General features: G+C 34.2%; 1 protein-coding gene across 1 annotated transcript in view; it reads right to left on the bottom strand.

Annotated features, from left to right (window-relative positions):
* The window catches only part of LOC136037904 (activating signal cointegrator 1-like), a 64,250-nt gene extending 49,443 nt beyond the window's left edge, over window positions 1–14,807 (bottom strand). Inside the window, exons 1-2 of the mRNA XM_065720761.1 lie at window positions 14,701–14,807; window positions 166–267 (exon numbers count right to left, since the gene is read on the bottom strand). Coding sequence (XP_065576833.1) covers window positions 166–251 — 86 coding nt within the window. The 5' untranslated portion in view covers window positions 252–267; window positions 14,701–14,807. The remainder of the gene's footprint in view (window positions 1–165; window positions 268–14,700) is intronic.
* Between the last annotated feature and the right edge of the window lie 5,691 nt (window positions 14,808–20,498).

Raw genomic sequence — 20,498 nt, 5'->3', positions numbered from 1 at the left:
AGAAAAATTATAATAATAAATTGAGTTATTAATTGACTTACTGAGAAAAAAGAGTTATTTATGCAACTTGCAAAATTTATTATAAAAAGCTGTCGGGATTTTTTCTTCTAAAGAACTCTTATAAATATACTATGTCAACTAAAATAGTATTATTTAAAGCATTACCTGATAATGTCCTCAGGAAGATCCAAAGCAAACATACCCCGAATCTTGGAGGCAACCCATTGAATGAATGATGAGTCTTCAGGCATGATTCAAGTCAGATTGCTGAAATAGTATTGCTAATTAGTCTTAGTTACTAGTTTTCATTTATGAATCAGGAATGTTATGCACAAAGTACATGCTTACAGCTAATCTTGTTGACTGATATGTGTTTTTGCTTATGTGATTAGGCTATACTATGAAGGTTTTCAATATACTCCTGAGTATACTTTTGAGCATACTACCAAAGCTTTTGAAAAAGCTCACAGCCTACATTTTAGCAAGTCAGAGATGCCAAAGGCCAATTTTGATGTTTGAGCCTCAATTGAAGTAATATATCTGGGTTTGCTACCCTTATCAAACATTATTGTTTAGAATATCCATAAAGGATTTTTCCTGAAGGCTATGATTCGTACTTGATTAAAACTTTCCTAGGTTATTTGTCGTTGTTTCAGACAAATAATAGTAAGAATTTTAACAGGATAGCTACCACTCTACCATATTTTTTTTTCTATTTGTAAGACTTTATGTTCTTTATTTGAGATGATTAATAAAATCGTAGGATACATATCATAACTACATGTAGCTTATAATATTCATTCGACTTAATAAGTATTATCATCGAGCAACTTTGACTAATAAGAACTACCAGCAGAGCATGTTTAATTAGATAATGTACATAGAATTAATCAAGACACTTGAAGGACTACATTTACAACATTTTACCATACCCATATTCCTTGTCTGTGAAAATAATAGATTAGTAGTAAACATTCCAGTTCTATTGATTTCACCTTTGATTATTCTGAGATATAATTTGATTAAATCTTAGCAATCTCTCTCTACCAAAGATATTCTTACATTGCAATTCATCTTTAATATTTCAAATAATTTATCGGCTTTATTTAAAGTGATTAGTGATAATAGAGGAACACATATTACAATGTCACTTTGAGGATTTTTACTACTTGATTAATATTATCATAGGACACTTACGACTAAACGAACAACTGATACACAACTGATTATTGCAGTTTTTTGGCAAATTTGAACTACCTGTAGAACGTATATTCTAGTTAATTAATATTTTCTTAGTCTTTATGTTGTCACTTGAAACACTTTAATCGACTTGAAGAACACTTTTTAGATTGCATTTCCTAGTGTAAGACTGCTCACACTCAGCAACTTACTTTATCATATGCCAATTAAATTTAGTACACCTTATTTATTCAAAAGTTTTAATACAATTCACTTTGCGTTCACCTACGTTTTGTTAGCTAAAATTTAATAAAACTTGTTTGTCTGTTAAGTTTTAATACAACTTGTTTTTCCTAACTGAATTCTTATTATTTCCTTACAAACCAAATTTTAATACATTTGTTCAGGCATGGAAAAAGTTCCAAAGCTATCAGTAGCAGAATTCGACATAATTCTAAAAGCTGCTGACACTTTAGCAGCAAACTTGTATTTTGACAGGTTTTATTTGAGCAAAAAATGTTTTTATATGTAAAAATGATATTTTCAGACAAAATCAGCCAACAAATTTGAAAACTGCCAAGTATCATAGCTACTTCGCTACCTCACTTTTCGCATGGTGACATCTTTTTTTTTGCTAATTTTTAATAAAACCTAAGTTTTGCTAGCTGAATTTGAATACAACTTATTATTTGCTAACACGATTTTAGTACTTTTTTTTCTGTTCAATGAGTTTTAATAAAACTGTTTTTGCTAATGGTCTATGAGAACTAGACTTGCTAAAATCTAGGCCAAGAGTATTTTCAAAAAAGGAAACAAAGCCTATGAAAGTGTTACTCAAGTCAAATTAATACATTAGAATCAAACAGTTCGTGGTAACGAACTCTAGTAAGGAGCGACCCGGCTCAATAGTAACCAAAACTCTAAAAAATGGAATTTTGATATCAGTAGCTGCATCAAAAGAATCGCATTTTAATGATTATTTCAAATATATAAGTTTCATCAAGTTTAGTCTTACCCATCAAAAGTTACGAGCCTGAGAAAATTTGCCTTATTTTAGAAAACAGGGGGAAACACCCCCTAAAAGTCATAGAATCTTAACGAAAATTATACCATCAGATTCAGCGTATCAGAGAACCCTACTGTAGAAGATTCAAGCTCCCATCTACAAAAATGTGGAATTTTGTATTTTTTGCCAGAAGGCAGATCACGGATGCGTGTTTATTTGTTAGTTTGTTTTTTTCCCCAGGGGTGATCGTATCGACCCAGTTGTCCTAGAATGTTGCAAGAGGGCTCATTCTAACAGAAATGAAAAGTTCTAGTGCCCTTTTTAAGTGACCAAAAAAATTGGAGGGCACCTAGGCTCCCTCCCACACTAATTATTTTCCCAAAGTCAACGGATCAAAATTCTGAGACAGCCATTTTATTCAGCGTAGTCGAAAAACCGTATAACTATGTGTTTAGAGACGACTTACTCCCCCAGAGTCCCCGTGGGGGGGGGGGCTACAAGTTACAAACTTTGACCAGTGTTTACATATAGTAATGGTTATTGGGAAGTGTACAGGCGTTTTCAGGAGGATTTTTTGGTTGGGGAGAGGGGCTGAGAAGAGGGGGATATTCTAGAGGAGCTTTCCATCGAGGAATTTGTCATGGGGGAAGAAAATTTCCATGAAGGGAGCGCAGGATTTACTAGCATTACTTAAAAAAACAATGAAAAAATAAATATGAAAAAGTTTTTTTTCAGCTGGAAGTAAGGAGCAGCATTAAAACTTAAAACGGACAGAAATTATTACCCATATGAGGGGCTCACCTCCTCCTAATACCTCGCTCTTTACGCTAAAGTATTTTTAGTTATGTCAACTATTTATTCTACGGCTTTTGTGATTCAGGGGTCATTCTTAATGAATTGGGACGAAATTATATCTTTTACTAATAAAAAGATTCGTAAAAAAATAGAAGTTCAAGTTGCCTTTTTAATTGACCAAAAAATTGGAGGGCAACTAGGGCTCCTCCCCCGCTTTTTTTTATCAAAACAATTCGATCAAAATTATGAGAAATCCATTTAGCCAAAAAAAAAAGAATATGCAAATTTCCTTTTAATTATTCCTCTGCGGAGAGCCAAAATCAAAACATGCATTGATTCAAAAACGTCAGAAATTAAATAAAAAAAAAACAAGTTTTTTCAACTGAAAGTAAGGAGCGACATTAAAACTTAAAACGAACAGAAATTACTTCGCATATGAAAGGGGCTGCTTCCTCATCAACACCCCGCTCTTTACGCTAAAGTTTTTTACTGTTTTAAATAGAAGAGTTGCGAGAAAGAGTCAAACTTTAGCGTAAAGAGCGGGGTGTTGGTGAGGAAGCAGCCCCTTTCATATACGAAGTAATTTCTGTTCGTTTTAAGTCTTAATGTCGCTCCATACTTTCAGTTGAAAAAACTTGTTTTTTTTTATTTAATACATATAAGAGTTGAATACATCTTATGACCATGCCTAATTCACTCTATTACGACATTAGTTACCCACAAAAAAAAACAATCCTGATCCTGATCAACTAAAATTTACTCTATAGGGAGAGAGTTTGAAAAGGCAATCAATCAATACAACCATTGAAATTATAAACTGGCTACATTTGTTAATACTGAAATGGTTTGAAGAAAGCACTAGCCAAACCTTACCGTAAAGAGCAATGGGTTGAGGGAGCATCAGCCCCAAGGGTGTATCAAGAATTTTGCTTGGGGGGTATTTCCTTCGAGGCGAGGGGGGGGGGGTAGAAAAACAAACTTTACAAAAGAAGTCAATAATTTGTTTATATGCAATTTTGTTGCTCTTTTTCGAGACAGCCAAGATCTTGAGGGCGATGGGGGTTGAATCGACTTAACCTTTCCCCCTGTATACGGCCTTGATCAGCCCCCTTATATATAAAAGATTAAGTTTGTTTAAATATTACTGTTACTCCTTAATTTCATTGGGAAAAATTTTGTAATTTATATTAATAATAATTGATGGGTTTATTAATATAAATAAACAAAACAAAACATACAAATGGCCCGAAGCAAAGCTTGTTTAGGCTTAAAACCCCAATACACATACAAACAAAAACAATACGGAAAGGAGAGGAACATAAAAAGGAAAAGATAAGCAAAAGCAAAAAAGAAAAGAAAAGAAAATATTCAATTACCCTGCATTTCGGTCGATACGGGATTATGCTTCAAAAAAAAAAACCTAACAAAAAGAAACTAAAACTACTTGACCAGTATCACCTAAAACAAAACCAACATCTTGGCTCCACTTGAGGTCCACTCAACTATCAAAACCACAAATATTAAGGCAAAATAGCTTTAATTTCCGCCAAAATTCCCGAAAATTTTCCATGTTTCTCAAAGTCGTAGTTAAACAATTCAATAGGATGCATCAAACAAGGGAATAGAGCCTATTAGTGTGCTAATGAAGACAAATCAGTACATTAAATTTTATAAGAGCAGAATGCATCTTTTGAATGCATCTAAACAACACTAATATAACTCGAGAATCATTCCAAACATTGACAAATAGCTGTCAAGTTATTTCAAATAACAAATTACCACCTAAAAATGGGTTACTCATGTCAGATAGGTATAGCAAAAAGTAAAAAACGTCTTTAAATTGTGTCATAATTTGTTTATCAGCTGTTATTTTTCTCTCTTTTTGTGAGAATGGTTCTATTTTCAAAGTTGAAGTACAGGTAATGAGTTCCAAAGCTTAAAGAACAAGAGCTAAGAGCTCATATGGCACTTGTGACGAGGCGAGAAGAGCTAAGAGAGAAGAGATCATATGGTATGAGCTCTAACAAAATTCTATGAATCAACAGATTAATTTAAAAAGGAAAATAAGAGGCTTAATGCCGGTCAGGATTTAAAATAAGAGCTCTGAGTCACGATGTCCTTCTAAATATCAAAGTTCATTAAGATCCGATCACCCACTCGTAAGTTACAAATACCTATTTTTTTCTATTTTTTCCTCTCCCTTTAGCCCCCCAGATGGTCGAATCTGGGAAAACGACTTTATCAGGTCCAATTGTGCAGCTCCCTGACACGTCCTAGCACGTCCAGAAGCACCAAACTCGCCAAACCACTGAACCCCCCCCCAAATCCCCTAAAAAGAACGAATCCAGTACGATTCTGTCAATCACATATCAAGGACATTTGTTTGTTCTATCCACCAAGCTTCATCCCGATTCCTCCACTCCAAGTGTTTTTCCAAGATTCCCCCCTCCAACTCCCCCCAATGTCAAAAGATCTGGTCGGTATTTGAAACAAGAGCTCTGAGACATGAATTCCTTCTAAAAATCAAATTTCATTAAGATCCGATCATCTATTCGTAAGATAAAAATACCCCAATTTTCACGTTTTCTAAGAATTCCGGTTCCCCCTCCAACTCCCCCCAATGTCACAGGATCTGGTCGGAATTTAAAATTAGAACTCTAAAGCAAAAGATCCTTCTAGATATCAAATTTCATTAAGATCTGGTCACCCTTTCGTAAGTTACAAATACCTCAATTTTCAAAATCACCCCCCCATTCCACCAAAGAGAGCAGATCCGGTCCGGTTATGTCAGTCATGTATCTTAGACAGGTTTCTATTCTTCCCATCCAGTTTCATCCTGATCTCACCGCTTTAAGTATTTTCTAATATTTCCGGTCCCCGAACTGCCCCCCCCCCAGTTACGCTTGATCCGGTTGAGATTTAAAATAAGAGATCTGAGTTGCGATGTCCTTCTAAATATGAATTTTCATGAAGATCCGATCACTCCTTCGAAAGTTAAAAATACGTCATTTTTTCTTATTTTTCAGAATTAACCCCCCCCCCCTCTAATAGAGCGGATCCGTTCCAATTAAGTAAACCACGTATGTAAGACTTCTGCTTATTTTTCCCACCAAGTTTCATCCCGATCTCTCCAATCCAAGCGTTTTCCATGATTTTAGGTTCCCCCACCCCAAACTTCCCCCAATGTCACCAGATCCGGTCAGGATTTAAAATAAGAGCTTTGAGACACGATATCCTTATAAATATCAAATTTCATTGAGATCCGATCACCCGTTCGTAAGTTAAAAATACCTCATTTTTTCTAATTTTCAGGATTAACCCCTCCCCCAAATACCCCAAAGAGAGCGGATCCGTTCCGGTTATGTCAATCATGTATCTAGGACTCATGATTATTTTTCCTACCAAGTTTCATCCCGATCCCTCCACTCTAAGTGTTTTCCAAGTTTTAGGTTTCCCCCTCCCAACGCCCCCCCCCAATGTCACCAGATCCGGTCGGGTTTAAAATAAGAGCTCTGAGCCACGATATCCTTCTAAACATCAAATTTCACTGAGATCCGATCACCCGTTCGTAAGTTAAAAATGCCTCATTTTTTCTAATTTTTCAGAAATAACCCCTCCCCCAAATACCCCAAAGAGAGCAGATCCGTTCCGTTTATGTCAATCATCTATCTAGGACTAGTGTTTATTTTTCCCACCAAGTTTCATCCCGATCCCTCCACTCTAAGTGTTTTCCAAGTTTTAGGTTTCCCCCTCCGAACTCCCCCCCCCCCAATGTCACCAGATCCGGTCGGGATTTAAAATAAGAGCTCTAAGACACGATATCTTTCTAAACATCAAATTTCATTGAGATCCAATCACCCGTTTGTAAGTTAAAAATACCTCATTTTTTCTAATTTTTCGAATTAACCCCCCCCCCCCCAACTACCCCAAAGAGAGCGGATCCGCTCCGATTATGGCAATCATGTATCTGGGACTTGTGCTTATTTTTCCCATCAAGTTTCATCCCGATCCCTCCACTCTAAGTGTTTCCAAGATTTTAGGTTTCCCCCCTCCAACTCCCCCCAATGTCATCAGATCCGGTCGGGATTCAAAATAAGAGATCTGAGACACAATATCATTCCAAACATCAAATTTCATTAAGATCCCATCACCCGCTCATAAGTTAAAAACACTTCATTTTTCTAATTTTTTCTGAATTAACTGGCCCCCCACTCCCCCCCCCCAGATGGTTAAATCGGGAAAACGACTATCTTTAATTTAGTTTGGTCCGGTCACTGATACGCCTGCCAAATTTCATCGTCCTAGCTCACCTGGAAGTGCCTAAAGTAGCAAAACCAGGACCAACAGACAGACAGACCGACAGAATTTTGCGATTGCTATATGTCACTTGGTTAATACCAAGTGCCATAAAAACGTTATAGATTTTGCAATTACATAAAGAAATCTGAATGCAAATATTTTATTTTGAAAAATTTTATTTAAAGGGAGAGACAATTTAGGAGGGAAAATCAAAATTGTACAGAATAAATATAAATGTGATCTGCCTCATGCACAAACTTCAGAAGTCTCAAAAAGACTTAATATATGTTTTAGGCTTTAATATGCACATTACTTTTCTTTGAACATCTTAATACAATATAATCTAGGGATTTTGTTCAATATTCCCCTTCCAACGTCCCTCTGAAATTTCAGCTCAATGGCTCAAAATAATCTTGAGATACTGAATATTTACCAAGCCCCATAGTTACCAAATTCCCTACAAACTTACAGTCTTTTAGCCAATATTTATTTATGCTTAAATCATATAGATAAACATTCCCTGCTCAATTGACAGCAAAGACAACCCAATTCTTTGAATAAAACCATCTTCAAAATAGGTTAATAATAAAAAAAAATCAAATGTCAAAACATGATTTGATCAGACATTAATTACAAGACATCTCTTCAGATTGCAGTTAGATCGTCTCTAGAGCAGGTTTAGAAATAAAATAAAAAATATCAAAGGTCATGGAATGACATATTGAGCCTTTTAGGTTTACCCTGGCTGGATGACTGATATAAGGAAAACCCCTTGGATTCTTTGTGACAATTACTAATTTTAACATCGAGGTAAATCACTCTGTTATTTGTGTCTTTAGTTTCAACAATATAATTTTTTTCTCTGTGCTATTTTTTCCTTTGCTCATCATGTGATGAATTAAAGTAAGAGATTTATCGGTAAATCTAATAGAAATGTGTATTTCTGGCATTTTAAACGAAATTATATCAAAATACGTCACTGGGAACAAAATTGTTACCTATCTTACATATGGAGGCAATCTTCAACCTCAGAAGTGCCCCTTATAGCAGTCTGTATAAAAAATTTTATGGTTGCAAATTCAATTTAACCCTTTCCAAGCTTCTGTTGTCTATTGACACCACCCACTAGTTTAAAAATATGTAGTTTTGTTGTGTGTTAAACTTTTAGGTGAAAGCAAAACTATACAATAGCTAGTGACTCCTGCAATTGAACAGATACAAATGTGTCTCAGCTATTTCTGGGCAACTGTTTTATGGTGAGTTGTAAGTAGAACAAGTTTAGAAAATAAAATTCTTGTAAAAGATGTGGTCATTCTAATTAGAATAATAAATATTATTCTTTTATTTAATCAAGGAAAGTGACAAGAATCAATTTAGAGTGATAAGATCTAAATGAAGCTGCTGGAACTCTCTTCTTATTTGTCTTAGAATACTGGCAGGAATTATTTAAACCTCTATGTTATCAATTGACAACATCTGGCAGGAAAGGAGGTTAAGTCTCTTGTGGAGGTCCATTAACTGCTGCAGACTTGGCCTTCTGCATGTCCACACAATCCTTGGAAGTATGACATCAATAAAGCTATTGATGACTACTTCAGCCTTGAAGATGATTACACTCTCAATGACTTACCTGCCAACAACCACAAAGAGGACCCTAGTTACATTACTATTGGTCTGTCTAAAATTTAATACAACTGCTGCTCCTAAAGGCTTAAACAAGAGTCCTAATTACCTCAGCCTACTAAAAGGGATGAAAACTGAGCTCCATCACACTTTTTGAGAATCTGAGAGTGATGACAACAAACTGCTGATTTTTTACCAGTGTAAACATTTTGCATAGTTACTTCCAAGAAAAGGCAGTGATACCTTTTCAAAAAAAAATGATGGTAGATAACGGTTGGTATAAACTGTAATAAACTATGGATAAAGGTTAGAATATTGGTTAAAACTGACTTATTGATAATAAAACATTTTTTTAAAGGTTAAATAATCCACAGACATTGATTCATTTTGATCCAATTCAAAAGAATATATATAAAAATCTTTTAATTTTGCCATGTTTACTTTATGCTGGTTAGCCATTTTTTTCCTTTTAAAGGCTACATTTTCTGAGCAGCAAATGTTGTAAAACAAAAATCTCATAGATCATGGAAAATGTTGTAGATAAATTTAAGCATGGTTATCAAAATTAGTAGAATAGGCCAGTTATTATTGTAATATAATTGCAAGTTCAATAAAAATGTCTATTTGTAATGGTTGCAATATCTTTTGGCAATGATGATGTCAGCATTGACTTTTTTAGGTATGTCTTTGATGTCTTTTAGTGTAAATTATATTAACATCATTTAACTAGGTGTTCTTATTATATCTATTGTTCATCTAGTTTGATTTATCAATTTATTTTTACACAAATTGATCTAAAAAACCCAATTAATTTATGTATATTGCTTTTTTATAGTATGTATTTATTATTGCTTTTTTTAGTTTGTGCTTTAGAAAGGTTAAAATATACAGGGTAAAGGTACTGATGATTTGACAGTTTTTGTAAAACAATACTTTTTCTTCTCTGGAAGGCTTGATTGAAAGACTTTTGGTTTGAAAAGTGTTTCAGTACATAGGAAAAATATCTACAAATCTATCTAATCTATCTGTTTGATTAGAAGTTCAAAGTTTTATCAGAAAAGGGTACAGAACTCCAGTTTTCTTAAATTGGAGCGTTTTCACCTACAAATTCGACAGGAGAAAATAGTTGCCTTTTTTTAATGTACTTTGGAACCCAATTCAACACGTGTCAATACTTGGGGAATGTTTGTGGGTGGATCCTGGAGTATTCAACATGCCTATTCTTTTTTACTTTATTTCTTTGTTTCTCTTCAACTTTTTTTAAGGTTCAAGATTCAATCGGGTTTAATTAAAAAAAGGAAATAGCTAAACTTAAAGTAAACTGCTCTGCGAAAAAACTCACGTTGAGACCCATAAACATAAAAGAAAATATACATAAAAGATTACATAATCATATGGAATGTAATCGTGTGACCTAGGTCTATATAATATAATGTGTGATATAGGTCTCTCTATAAATGCTATCTGGAATGGTCCCACTTCCTCTCAGTTTAATGGTCCAGCAAAGATTTGTTTGCTGTTCACAGTGAAAGTCTTGTCAACAATTGGCCATTTCAAAATTAACCTACCGTTTTAATCCACTTTAAAAAAAAATAGTTGTGTTTATCCTTTGTCTGGAAAGTCCTTAATTTTTTAAATATGTATGTCCTACTTGAGATTATGTTATAGGTTTGTGACATTGAATTTTAAGAAGTTTATTGCCATTATATTTATATACATATATTGATTTATTCTCATATAATAGTAAAATAATTACAGAACAATTTACAAATCCCCACAAAGGCTCCATGACCTGTATTTATCTTGATTTAGTTGAATTCACTTTCATATGTGAATTTCTAGCTTTGTCCAAAACATGGGTAGGATTTTGATGGGGCCATTTTTTATAGTTCTATGACATACTTCAAGCATCAGCAGGGCATCTGGATATTAACAACTACAAGAGAATCTTAACAATTTTATTATTCAATACTTAATATAAGAGTGATTCTACCAAGGTTCCTTGAGAAATTAAATGCTAATTAAGGAGGAATTCAGAGAGAATATTTTGTATTTTACAGCTTGAGATCTATTTGAAATAAAACATATGTAAAATTTACTAAGAAAGGGCCTACTTCAAATTTATTCAGTGATAAATGAATTAGAGTGTCGTGATCAACCAAGTCAAATACTTAAAAATATTGACATAGTATAAGGCCAAGTGGCATTTCCTGAGATGACAGAAAAATCTAGCATCTAGCATCAAATCAGTAAAACTACAATAAAAAAAAATTTACATTATTTTTCATGTGAAATATTATGACAAATGATAATCATCAAAATCTCTTGTTGTTGAGAAGGTACCCATAAATATAATGACTATGTTTTTGTCACAGGACCCTTAAATTTCAACACCAATTGTTTCTCATCTGTTTTACATGTTCAGTGAAGTTTTGACAGAGTCAGCTATATTTTGACAGAGTCTGTGGCTGTCTGTCAAAAATTTCCACAAGGTTACTACAAGATATTCTCAAAAGAAATGAATCTCATAATAGAAGCCACATCTACATTTAAATTTGGCTGAAGGAACATTTTTAGTCAGTCTGGTATGTGACTACATCAGACAAGAATTTTTAACACTTGGAACATAATCTGTATATGTAGCCAATGTGGCTACATTTTAGAGAATATCAGATGTATCTTGATGCATTGGTGCTGATTCCAACTTTTTTTTCTTTTTTTTGCAAAAAAAAACCAACCAAGTAATGACAGTTTGAACATTACATAGCTAAAAAATTGTCAGGAGCTCATTTTGTGTCAAAAACAGGAAACTGCTTGAGTAGAATATTCTTTTTTTATCTGGGTGCATTGGATATATTATCCATGTTTCACTCTGTCAAAATATAATGACAGCTTCAAGAGATGGTGTTCCAAGTCATGACTAAGCATAAATATCATGTTTTGATCCTGTTTTGAAGGGCAACTTTGACAGTGGTTCCACAATTGCACTGACAAAGCATGAGTGCCTTTACCCTACTACATTTCTCTGTCTTAAGACTTATCATCTTTTTGCTAACAGATTATATACCTCCAATCCCTAATATTCTCATGTATACCCAGAATCGTATTCTGAATCTAAATATAACCTTCATTTGCATCACAAACAAACTTTACCATCACCCCTAAATATATCCAAATCAGGATATATATATTTGCACATTATGGGAATGGGGGCAAAGTTCATTTGTGCTGCAAATGAAGGTTATATTTATATTCAGAATGCAATTCTGGGTAAATATTTACATATTAGGGGGGTGAAGATATATACTCTGTTAATATATAGGTTCTAAGAAATTCATTAATTTCTTAGAAAAATTTGAAAAACAATGAAAGAAGTGAAGATAAAGGTTCTCTTGCTGCAAAATATATTAGCTAGTATTATTGCACATATTATTAAGTATGAATTTTATTCTTAACATGTCTCCTTATGTGGTGGACTGCTTATACATCTATACCTAAGTTTTTAAGCAAAATGTTAACCCTCTCTTATAGCCAAAATTGGGAAAATGGTATCATCTTTAAGGATACATAAAGGGTTTAAAATTGAATTTCAAAGTAAAGCAATTATTATATTCATAAACAGCACAAAAAAGCATCGAAGTGATGCTCCATAAGCCATTACTTAATGCATAGTTACAGACAAAATTTATTAATTTTATTAATTAGCATTAGCTTTATTATTCTATACTTTTTGTAATGTTTACTTATAGCTGTGTTTATGACAATGCTGCCCTCCTCCCAAATAGTTTGGAATACAGGAAGCCAACCACATTTTATTGAACCATTATAACTGGCATAAGGACAAGATGAATACAGTACTCAATTCCTTTTTTATACTCTTTCAAGAAAACAAAACAAAACAAGAGCCAAGAGCTCATATGGGACTTGTGATGAGAGATCAGATTTGGTCCAGTTATGTCAATCATGTATCTAGAACTTGTGCTTACTCTTGAACTTGCCAAAGTACTAGAAATCCCCCAAAGAGATCAAATCCAGTCCAGCTGTGTCAATCATGTATCTAGAACTTGTGCTTATTGTTCCTGACAAGTTTCATCCTGATCTCTCCACTCAAAGCATTTTCCAAGATTTTCATTTCCCCTTTACACTCCCCAATGTCCCTAGATCCAATCCAAATTGAAAATGGATCATCTGAGACATGATATTTTTATATATCAGGTTTAGTTGAGATCCAATCACCAATTCATAAGATAAACATACCTTAATTTTCATTGATTTTCCCCTTCCTCCAGCCACCCCCCCCCCAGATGGTCAAATCAGGGAAATGACTGTTATCAAGTCAATTTGTGCATGTCCTTGACATGCATACCAATTTTCATCATCCTAGAACATCCAGAAGGACCACTTGCCAAAGCACTAGAAATCCCCCCAACTTCCCTAAAGACAGCAGAATGGCCCCAGTTATGTCAATCACATATCTAGGACTTGTGCTAATTCTTCCAAACAAGTTTCATCCTAATTTCCCCACTCTAAGCATTTTCCAAGATTTCTGGTTTCCCTCTTTAACTCATCCCAGTGTCACCAGATTTGCTCTGGATTTGAAATAAGAGCTCTGAGACATGAGATCCTTCTAAATATCAAGTTTCATTAAGATCCAATCACCTTTTCATAAGTTGAAAATAACTCATTTTTTCAAGTTAACCATCCTCCACTCCTACCCACTCAAATGGTTGAATGAGGAAGCAACTATTTCTAATTTAATCTGGTCTGGTCCCTTATATGCCTGCCAACTTTCATCATCCTAGCTTATATGGAAGTGCCCAAACTAGCAAAACCAGGACCAACAGACCAACAAAAATTATTATTGTTATATGGCACTTGGCCAGTAGGCAAGTGCCTTAAAAACATGTAGCCTACAATTGGCTAAATTTCTAATGGGGCATATAATTTAACTAAAATGAAAGTAAAAATGTTATTTGATGCTTTTTTATGGTCTTTCATAATTTAAGAATTGCTTCTGGGGCTAATTGCATCTTGAGCCCTTAAAAGGGCCCCAAAGTATTTCATTTTTGTAACCACACAAAGAAGTTATTAACACTAGTTAAGTTACTGAAGAGTGATTACAAACATATCACTAGTTTATAAATAATTTGTTTATGAGAATATTTTCCAAAAATACTTATTTATACAAATTCAAACCTTATTTATTAGGTAACTCAAATATAAACCACTTTTCTACTGTTTCAATCTAAGGGTACATTTTTCAAATTTTGTAAACTAAAAAAGGGCTGAATTTTGCAATTGGAATCTTTGCAGTCAAAATGCACCCTTAAATTGAAACAGTAGAAAAATGGCTTATAACCTACCTGTGTTGCCTAATAGGCCTACATAAGGTTTGAATTTTTTTTAAATAAGAATTTTTGGAATATATTACTCTTGAAAACTTATTTATAAACTAGTGATATATTTTTGAACACTTTTCAATAGCTAATTAGTGTTGATAACTTTTTTGTGTGGTTACAAAATATAGCTTTGAGGCCACTTTAAGAGCTCAAGATGCAATTAGCCTCAGAAGCAATTCTTCAATTATGAAAGGGCACAAAAAAGGTATGGAATGATTTGTTTTCAGTTTCATCTTAGCTAAACTATATGACCCACTAGAAATTTTCCAACAATTCCTATAGCCTAGTGAAAATTGAATTTTGGATATCAGTCTCATTTTATGATTCAAAGGGAGTTCCCATATTTTTTGTGATGTCTTCTAGATATTTGGGCCCTGAGGGTTATTTTATTATGGCTACCTTTGCGTTACAGTTTGTCTATGATAATTTCACATAAAACCAATGTTTTTAGTTTTTAATTTTGTCCTATCGTTGTTGACGACACAATTTTTATATCAGGCATTTTCTAATGGATTTCAATTTCAGCCAAATGGTCGGCAATTTGAAATCTTAGCGACGATTTATCGAATAAGCCCTTTAAAATTAAGGAGAGGTTTTCTTCAAATTATTGAAAATATAATTAGTATCTATAGGCGTCTTAGATACTTTCAACAGCTTGTGCAGAAGGGGGAAGGTTAACAAGAAGAGCCATATTGGAGTAAGTCAGACTTTGCCCTAAAACTGCTGGGGAAGTGATTTACATTCATTTCCCACAATTGTGTTCACAAAAATTGCTGCCAGTGTCCTAAGTTTCTTTGTACAATTTTAATTCTAGCTTATCCATAGGCTTACATCTGTCGTGATAGCTAATCAATTAAGATTTTTACCAGAGGTTCAATACAACCACACTGGGAAAATTCAAGGGCTTCTTTAAATTTAGTCTTCATTTAGTTTTTGACCTATTATGACCTATTTATTATTTGAAAAGGATTAAATCCAAGTTTTGAACAAGTGTTGAAAAGGGATTGTATTCTGAATTAATTAGAGAAAAATACCCAGTAGTAACAAAACCTTACCTGAATGATAATTCAGATAATAAAAAAATTATTTATGATAATTCAGGTCCACCGGCTAATAAAAATATGCTGCTCATCCGTTACCTGCCTTGCTGTATTTTTGTTCATATATTACCCAAGAAAGATTGGAACATTGAAAATTGTAGTGAATTTTATGTGGCAAAACCAAAGAAAAAATTGAAGTTGTTGGAAAAGTAGCAGCTAAACTAAAGATCATAAAAGCTGTTAGCTGTGGCTACATAAATCTTTAAAAGAAAGGCTTTAAAAGAAAATCTTTATGTAGGTGATTTTCAATTTTCTAACCACCCCCCTCCCATACTTCTTTGCTGCAATATTTAGTGTTGAGGACGGTTAGAAAAAGGGAAAAGGCGAAGCAAGGTTAGAAAGCAATGGCGAATATATCAGCATTAGATACTTCAGTTTTGAATTACCCCAGCTCACCTGATGAAAGAGGTGCAGAAAATATTCCACTGACGTCGTTAGCTGAAAATATCAGCACAATTTTGGCAAAAATTGTCAGTCAAATATTAGAACTCTGAATGATCTATTTACACCAGTTCAGTCCATTGAGCCCCGATTATCACAACTTGAGAATTCTGTTGCCGCTTCTGAAAAGAAAGTCTCCGAATCAAAACCTAGAATAGCTACTGTTGAAAGTGATTAAAAAACAATAAAAAAGTACTATACCTTTATTAGCGGAAAAAATGTTCATTTGGCGTCTAAGATATGTTTATTAACGTAAGATTTCAATAGTTTGCCGTTGGAAGAATTTTGTGTGAGGAATTTCCTATCGAGGATTTTTAGTGGAGGGAGATTTTCCACAGAGTGGGCGAATTTCCTGTGACGATTTGAAAAACGATCAGAAATTAAATTATAAAGAACAACCTTTTTCTATCGAAAGTAAGGAGTAAGATTAAAACTTAAACGAACAGAAATCATTTCGTATATTAGGAGGATCCCTCATTAATACCCACTCTTTACACTAAAGCTTGACCTTTTGTTTCAATTCTTTAAGAACTATTCCTGAAATGCAAGGGCTTTGAAGTCAGAATGAGAACCTTTTCTAAAAGCTCTTAAAGAAATTTTAGGGCGAAGAGAGGAGTATTGAGGAGGGACCTGCCCCTCATATATGAATTAATTTCTGTTTGTTTTAGGTCTTAATTTTGCTCCTTCCTTTGTGTAAAAGAAACTCATTTTTTATTTAATTATGTCAAACAAAGGATTGATTTCAGATGGGACACTTGACGAATCTAGTATTTCAATGTGCAATATAAAAAAGAATGGCATAAGGCTATTTTAAAAATATTTCAAACCACAGCAATATTTGCGGCAAGAGGAGCTCAGGAGACCAGGCATACCACAGCAAGAGTAGACCGCGTTTAAGTGACAGAATAGCGAAAAACAGTAAAGCTGAAAATAAATTGTGTTGCTATGAATCCAATAATTGGATTTTGTCTACTACTTGGATTTCTAAAATTCTGTGTACTCTATAAATGAGTCAAATGCGTAACAAATACTAGATGATGTAATTATAAGTTTCATAACATATCAAAGTGCAGCTTCTTTTTTCTCCAGTTCCTCCAAAGGCAACTGTTTCCACAAAAGCTTCAAAAACCAACATTTGCGCTCCCTGATAATCAGTCACAGCAGTAGCTCCAACGTAGTAAAAAGCAAATTGTGAACCAAGTCTCATATACCTTTTTGGTTTTGAAAACACCGTTATGATGTAAATACTAAACAAAGCCGACAAAGAGCTGGTTTTGCCGGCACTTACCAAGCCACCCTCTACTTCCTAATGCCTTCTTCCCTCACAGACTTCCCTCCTTCACATACATCACTGAAAAGTACATTGTTTCAGTAGGAGGAGTGTAACAATGGAGGAGTGTAGTAGGAGTGTATATAAACATACATATTGCTCAGAAGGAGGGTATGAAACATACCCTCCTTCAGATACATCACTGAAAGGATAAGTCAGAAATCAAAGGTTTGGACTGTTTGTATCGATGGTTGTTCTAAAATATACTAGTATTTTGGGCTTCGAGGGACCATCTCACAAAGCCTGTTTGCTACCTCATAAGCGAGAAGCTTCTAATAGTAGGTCTAAACTTGTTTAAGAGACAAGGTTTAAATGACAAAATAGAGGAAAACAGCAAAGCTGAAAATAAATTGTGCTGCTATCTGCTGCTATGAATCCAATAATTGGATTGTGTCTACTAATTGGATTTGTGAAAGTCTGTGTACTGTATAAATAACTCAGGAAATACAATCGCCCATATATCCTACAAAATAGTGTCAGATAGAAACAAGAAGTATACTATTAAAACTGCCTTCTTTGAAACCTACTATTCAGGTAACTTACCATCCCTTGGCCTGAATAACCAGAAAAATCTATTAGCTTGAAAAACAACATAAGTTGCTTGAACTAAGATATCTGCATAAACGGCATTTTCTTCCGTCTGTTCTACTCAATAATCAGGGCACTGAAACATCATAGAGACTTGTTTAAAATCTCATTTTAAAGGGAATTGCCACCTCTAGTGCCTTTTGTAATTAAAAAAAGTTAAATAGAATACATTTTTTACGAAAAACTGCACTTTTCATGTACAAGATTGAGCTACTATCAGATCCCTGCTGTAGAGGTCTTAAGCTCCTATCTACAAGAATGTAAAATTATACTTAATAAATGGCCCTAGCAACATCGTATGCAACTTTTAAAGACCTCAAAAAGGCGTTTTTATTTACATGGGAGTACCTTGTGAAAGCTGATTTTTACTCGGTTGCTCTAGATAGCTTCTTCTTGAAGAATTCAAAAGATTCTCCAACAAATATCGGATGGAGTGTTTCCAAATGACGGTCAAGCTTAATAGGAAGCTTACATTAAGTAGCTGAAACTTTAAGACAAGTTGTGCACTAAGGTCATTCTTCATTATTAATTTCAACAAGTAAATCTATATTTTAAATACCTGTCATCATACTTTTTTGAACTTTGAAATCTTTGCCTTTTTTCCTTTTGCTGTTTTAGAACTGGGTCCCTATCTTCAAAATTTTGGGCTCTGGAATTACTAAGAGTCCAAAAGTTTTTCATTTTGCAAAATACACTTTAAAGACAAAATTTGACTAAATATATTTTACAAAATTTAATAACAAACATTAATGATTGAAGACAGTCAAGACATTAACTAATCAAGTAGGCATCTCACGCATAGGTGAAATAGAATGCACTGAAAACAGTAAAACGTATACCTGAGAGGTAAGTCACAGGTTGGCTCACACAGATGGGTTCGTCTAGAATGGGGTGACGTCTCACACTTTTGGTTGTCATGGCAATGTGGGCCTATCCTTACATGTCACAGTATATAATAACGTGAAAAATCGATTCATAAACCCTCTGATTTAATATCTATTTTATTCTATCAGCTGTTACATTTTATGCCTTGAGATCATCCGTAGTCCACAGCGATTCACTAAAAATAGCACAGCCCTTTAGCGCCCTACGGACACACTTTCAGAAACACTAGACAAGAAAAACAACGTGTGCCTATGGCCCTACAGCAAAACCTCCACCACCAAGTGTGAATGCAACCTGAAAATCACGATTTTCAGAGAAGCACTTCCCTTCACTAACTTTGGCATGACATGACTAAGCTCCACTTTAAGCTTAAGGGGTAAGTACATCAAACAGTTCGCGGTAACGAACTGTAGTAAGCCGCGACCCGGCTCAATAGTAACCGAAACTCTAAAAAATGGAATTTTGATATCAATACCTACATCAAAAGAATCGCATTTTAATGCTGATTTTGAATATATAAGTTTCATCAAGTTTATTCTTACCCATCAAAAGTTACGAGCCTGAGAAAATTTGCCTTATTTAGGAAAATAGGGGGAAATACCCCCTAAAAGTTGTAGGATCTTAACGAAAATGACACCATCAGATTCAGCGTATTAGAGAACCCTACTGCAGAAGTTTCAAGCTCCTATCTGCAAAAATGCGGAATTTTGTATTTTTTGCCAGAAGACAAATTACGGGTGCGTGTTTATTTGTTTTTTTTTCTTTTCCCCAGGGGTCATCGTATCGACCAAGTGGTCCTAGAATGTCGCAAGAGGGCTCATTATAGCGGAAATGAAAAGTTCTAGTGCCCTTTTTAAGTGACAAAAAAATTGGAGGGCATCTAGGCCCCCCCACGCTCATTTTTTCCCAAAGTCAACGGATCAAAATTTTGAGATAGCCATTTTGTTCAGCATAGTCGAAAACCATAAAAACTATGTCTTTGGGGATGACTTACTCCCCCACAATCCCTGAGGGAGGGGCTGCAAGTTACAAACTTTGACCAGTGTTTACATACAGTAATGGTTATTGGGAAGTGTACAGACGTTTTCAGGGGGATTTTATTTTGTTTGGGGGTGGGGCTGAGGAGAGGGGGCTATGTTGGAGGATCTTTCCTTGGAGGAATCTGTCATGGGGGAAGAAAAATTCAATGAAAAGGGCGCAGGATTCTCTAGCATTACTAAAAGAAAACAATGAAAAATAAACATGAAAACGTCTTTTCAAATGAAAGGAAGAAGTAGCATTGAAACTTAAAACGAACAGAGATTATTACGCATATGAGGAGTTCTAAAAATACTTTAGCATAAAGAGCGAGGTATTTAGGAGGAGATAAATAGCTTGCTTTTTATGCTAAAGTATTTTTAGTAATTTCAACTATTTATTCTACGGCCTTTCTGATTCAGGGGTCATTCTTAAAAAATTAGGGCACAACTTACGCTTTAGTGTAAAGAGCGAGGTATTAACGAGGGTACAAACCCCCTCGTATACATAATAAAAATATAAGGTTATGAAATTTTGTTACGTAAGTTAATTCTTAAGTTACGTATATTTTTTACTAATAAAAACGTTCGTTAAAAATTAAAAGTTCTAGTTACCTTTTTAAGTAACCGAAAAATTGGAGGGCAACTAGACCTCCTTCTCCACTCCTTATTTCTCAAAACCGTCTGATCAAAACTAAGAGAAAGCAATTTAGCCAAAAAAGAATTAATATACAAATTTCATTTTAACAATTTATGTGCGGAGAGCCAAAACCAAACATGCATTAATTCAAAAACGTTCAGAAATTAAATAAAAAAAAAATCAATTTTTTTAGCTGA

Source organism: Artemia franciscana, chromosome 17, assembly GCF_032884065.1.
Source record: "Artemia franciscana chromosome 17, ASM3288406v1, whole genome shotgun sequence".
Classification (NCBI taxonomy): domain Eukaryota; kingdom Metazoa; phylum Arthropoda; class Branchiopoda; order Anostraca; family Artemiidae; genus Artemia; species Artemia franciscana.
This window is presented reverse-complemented; position numbering and strand designations above follow the sequence as displayed.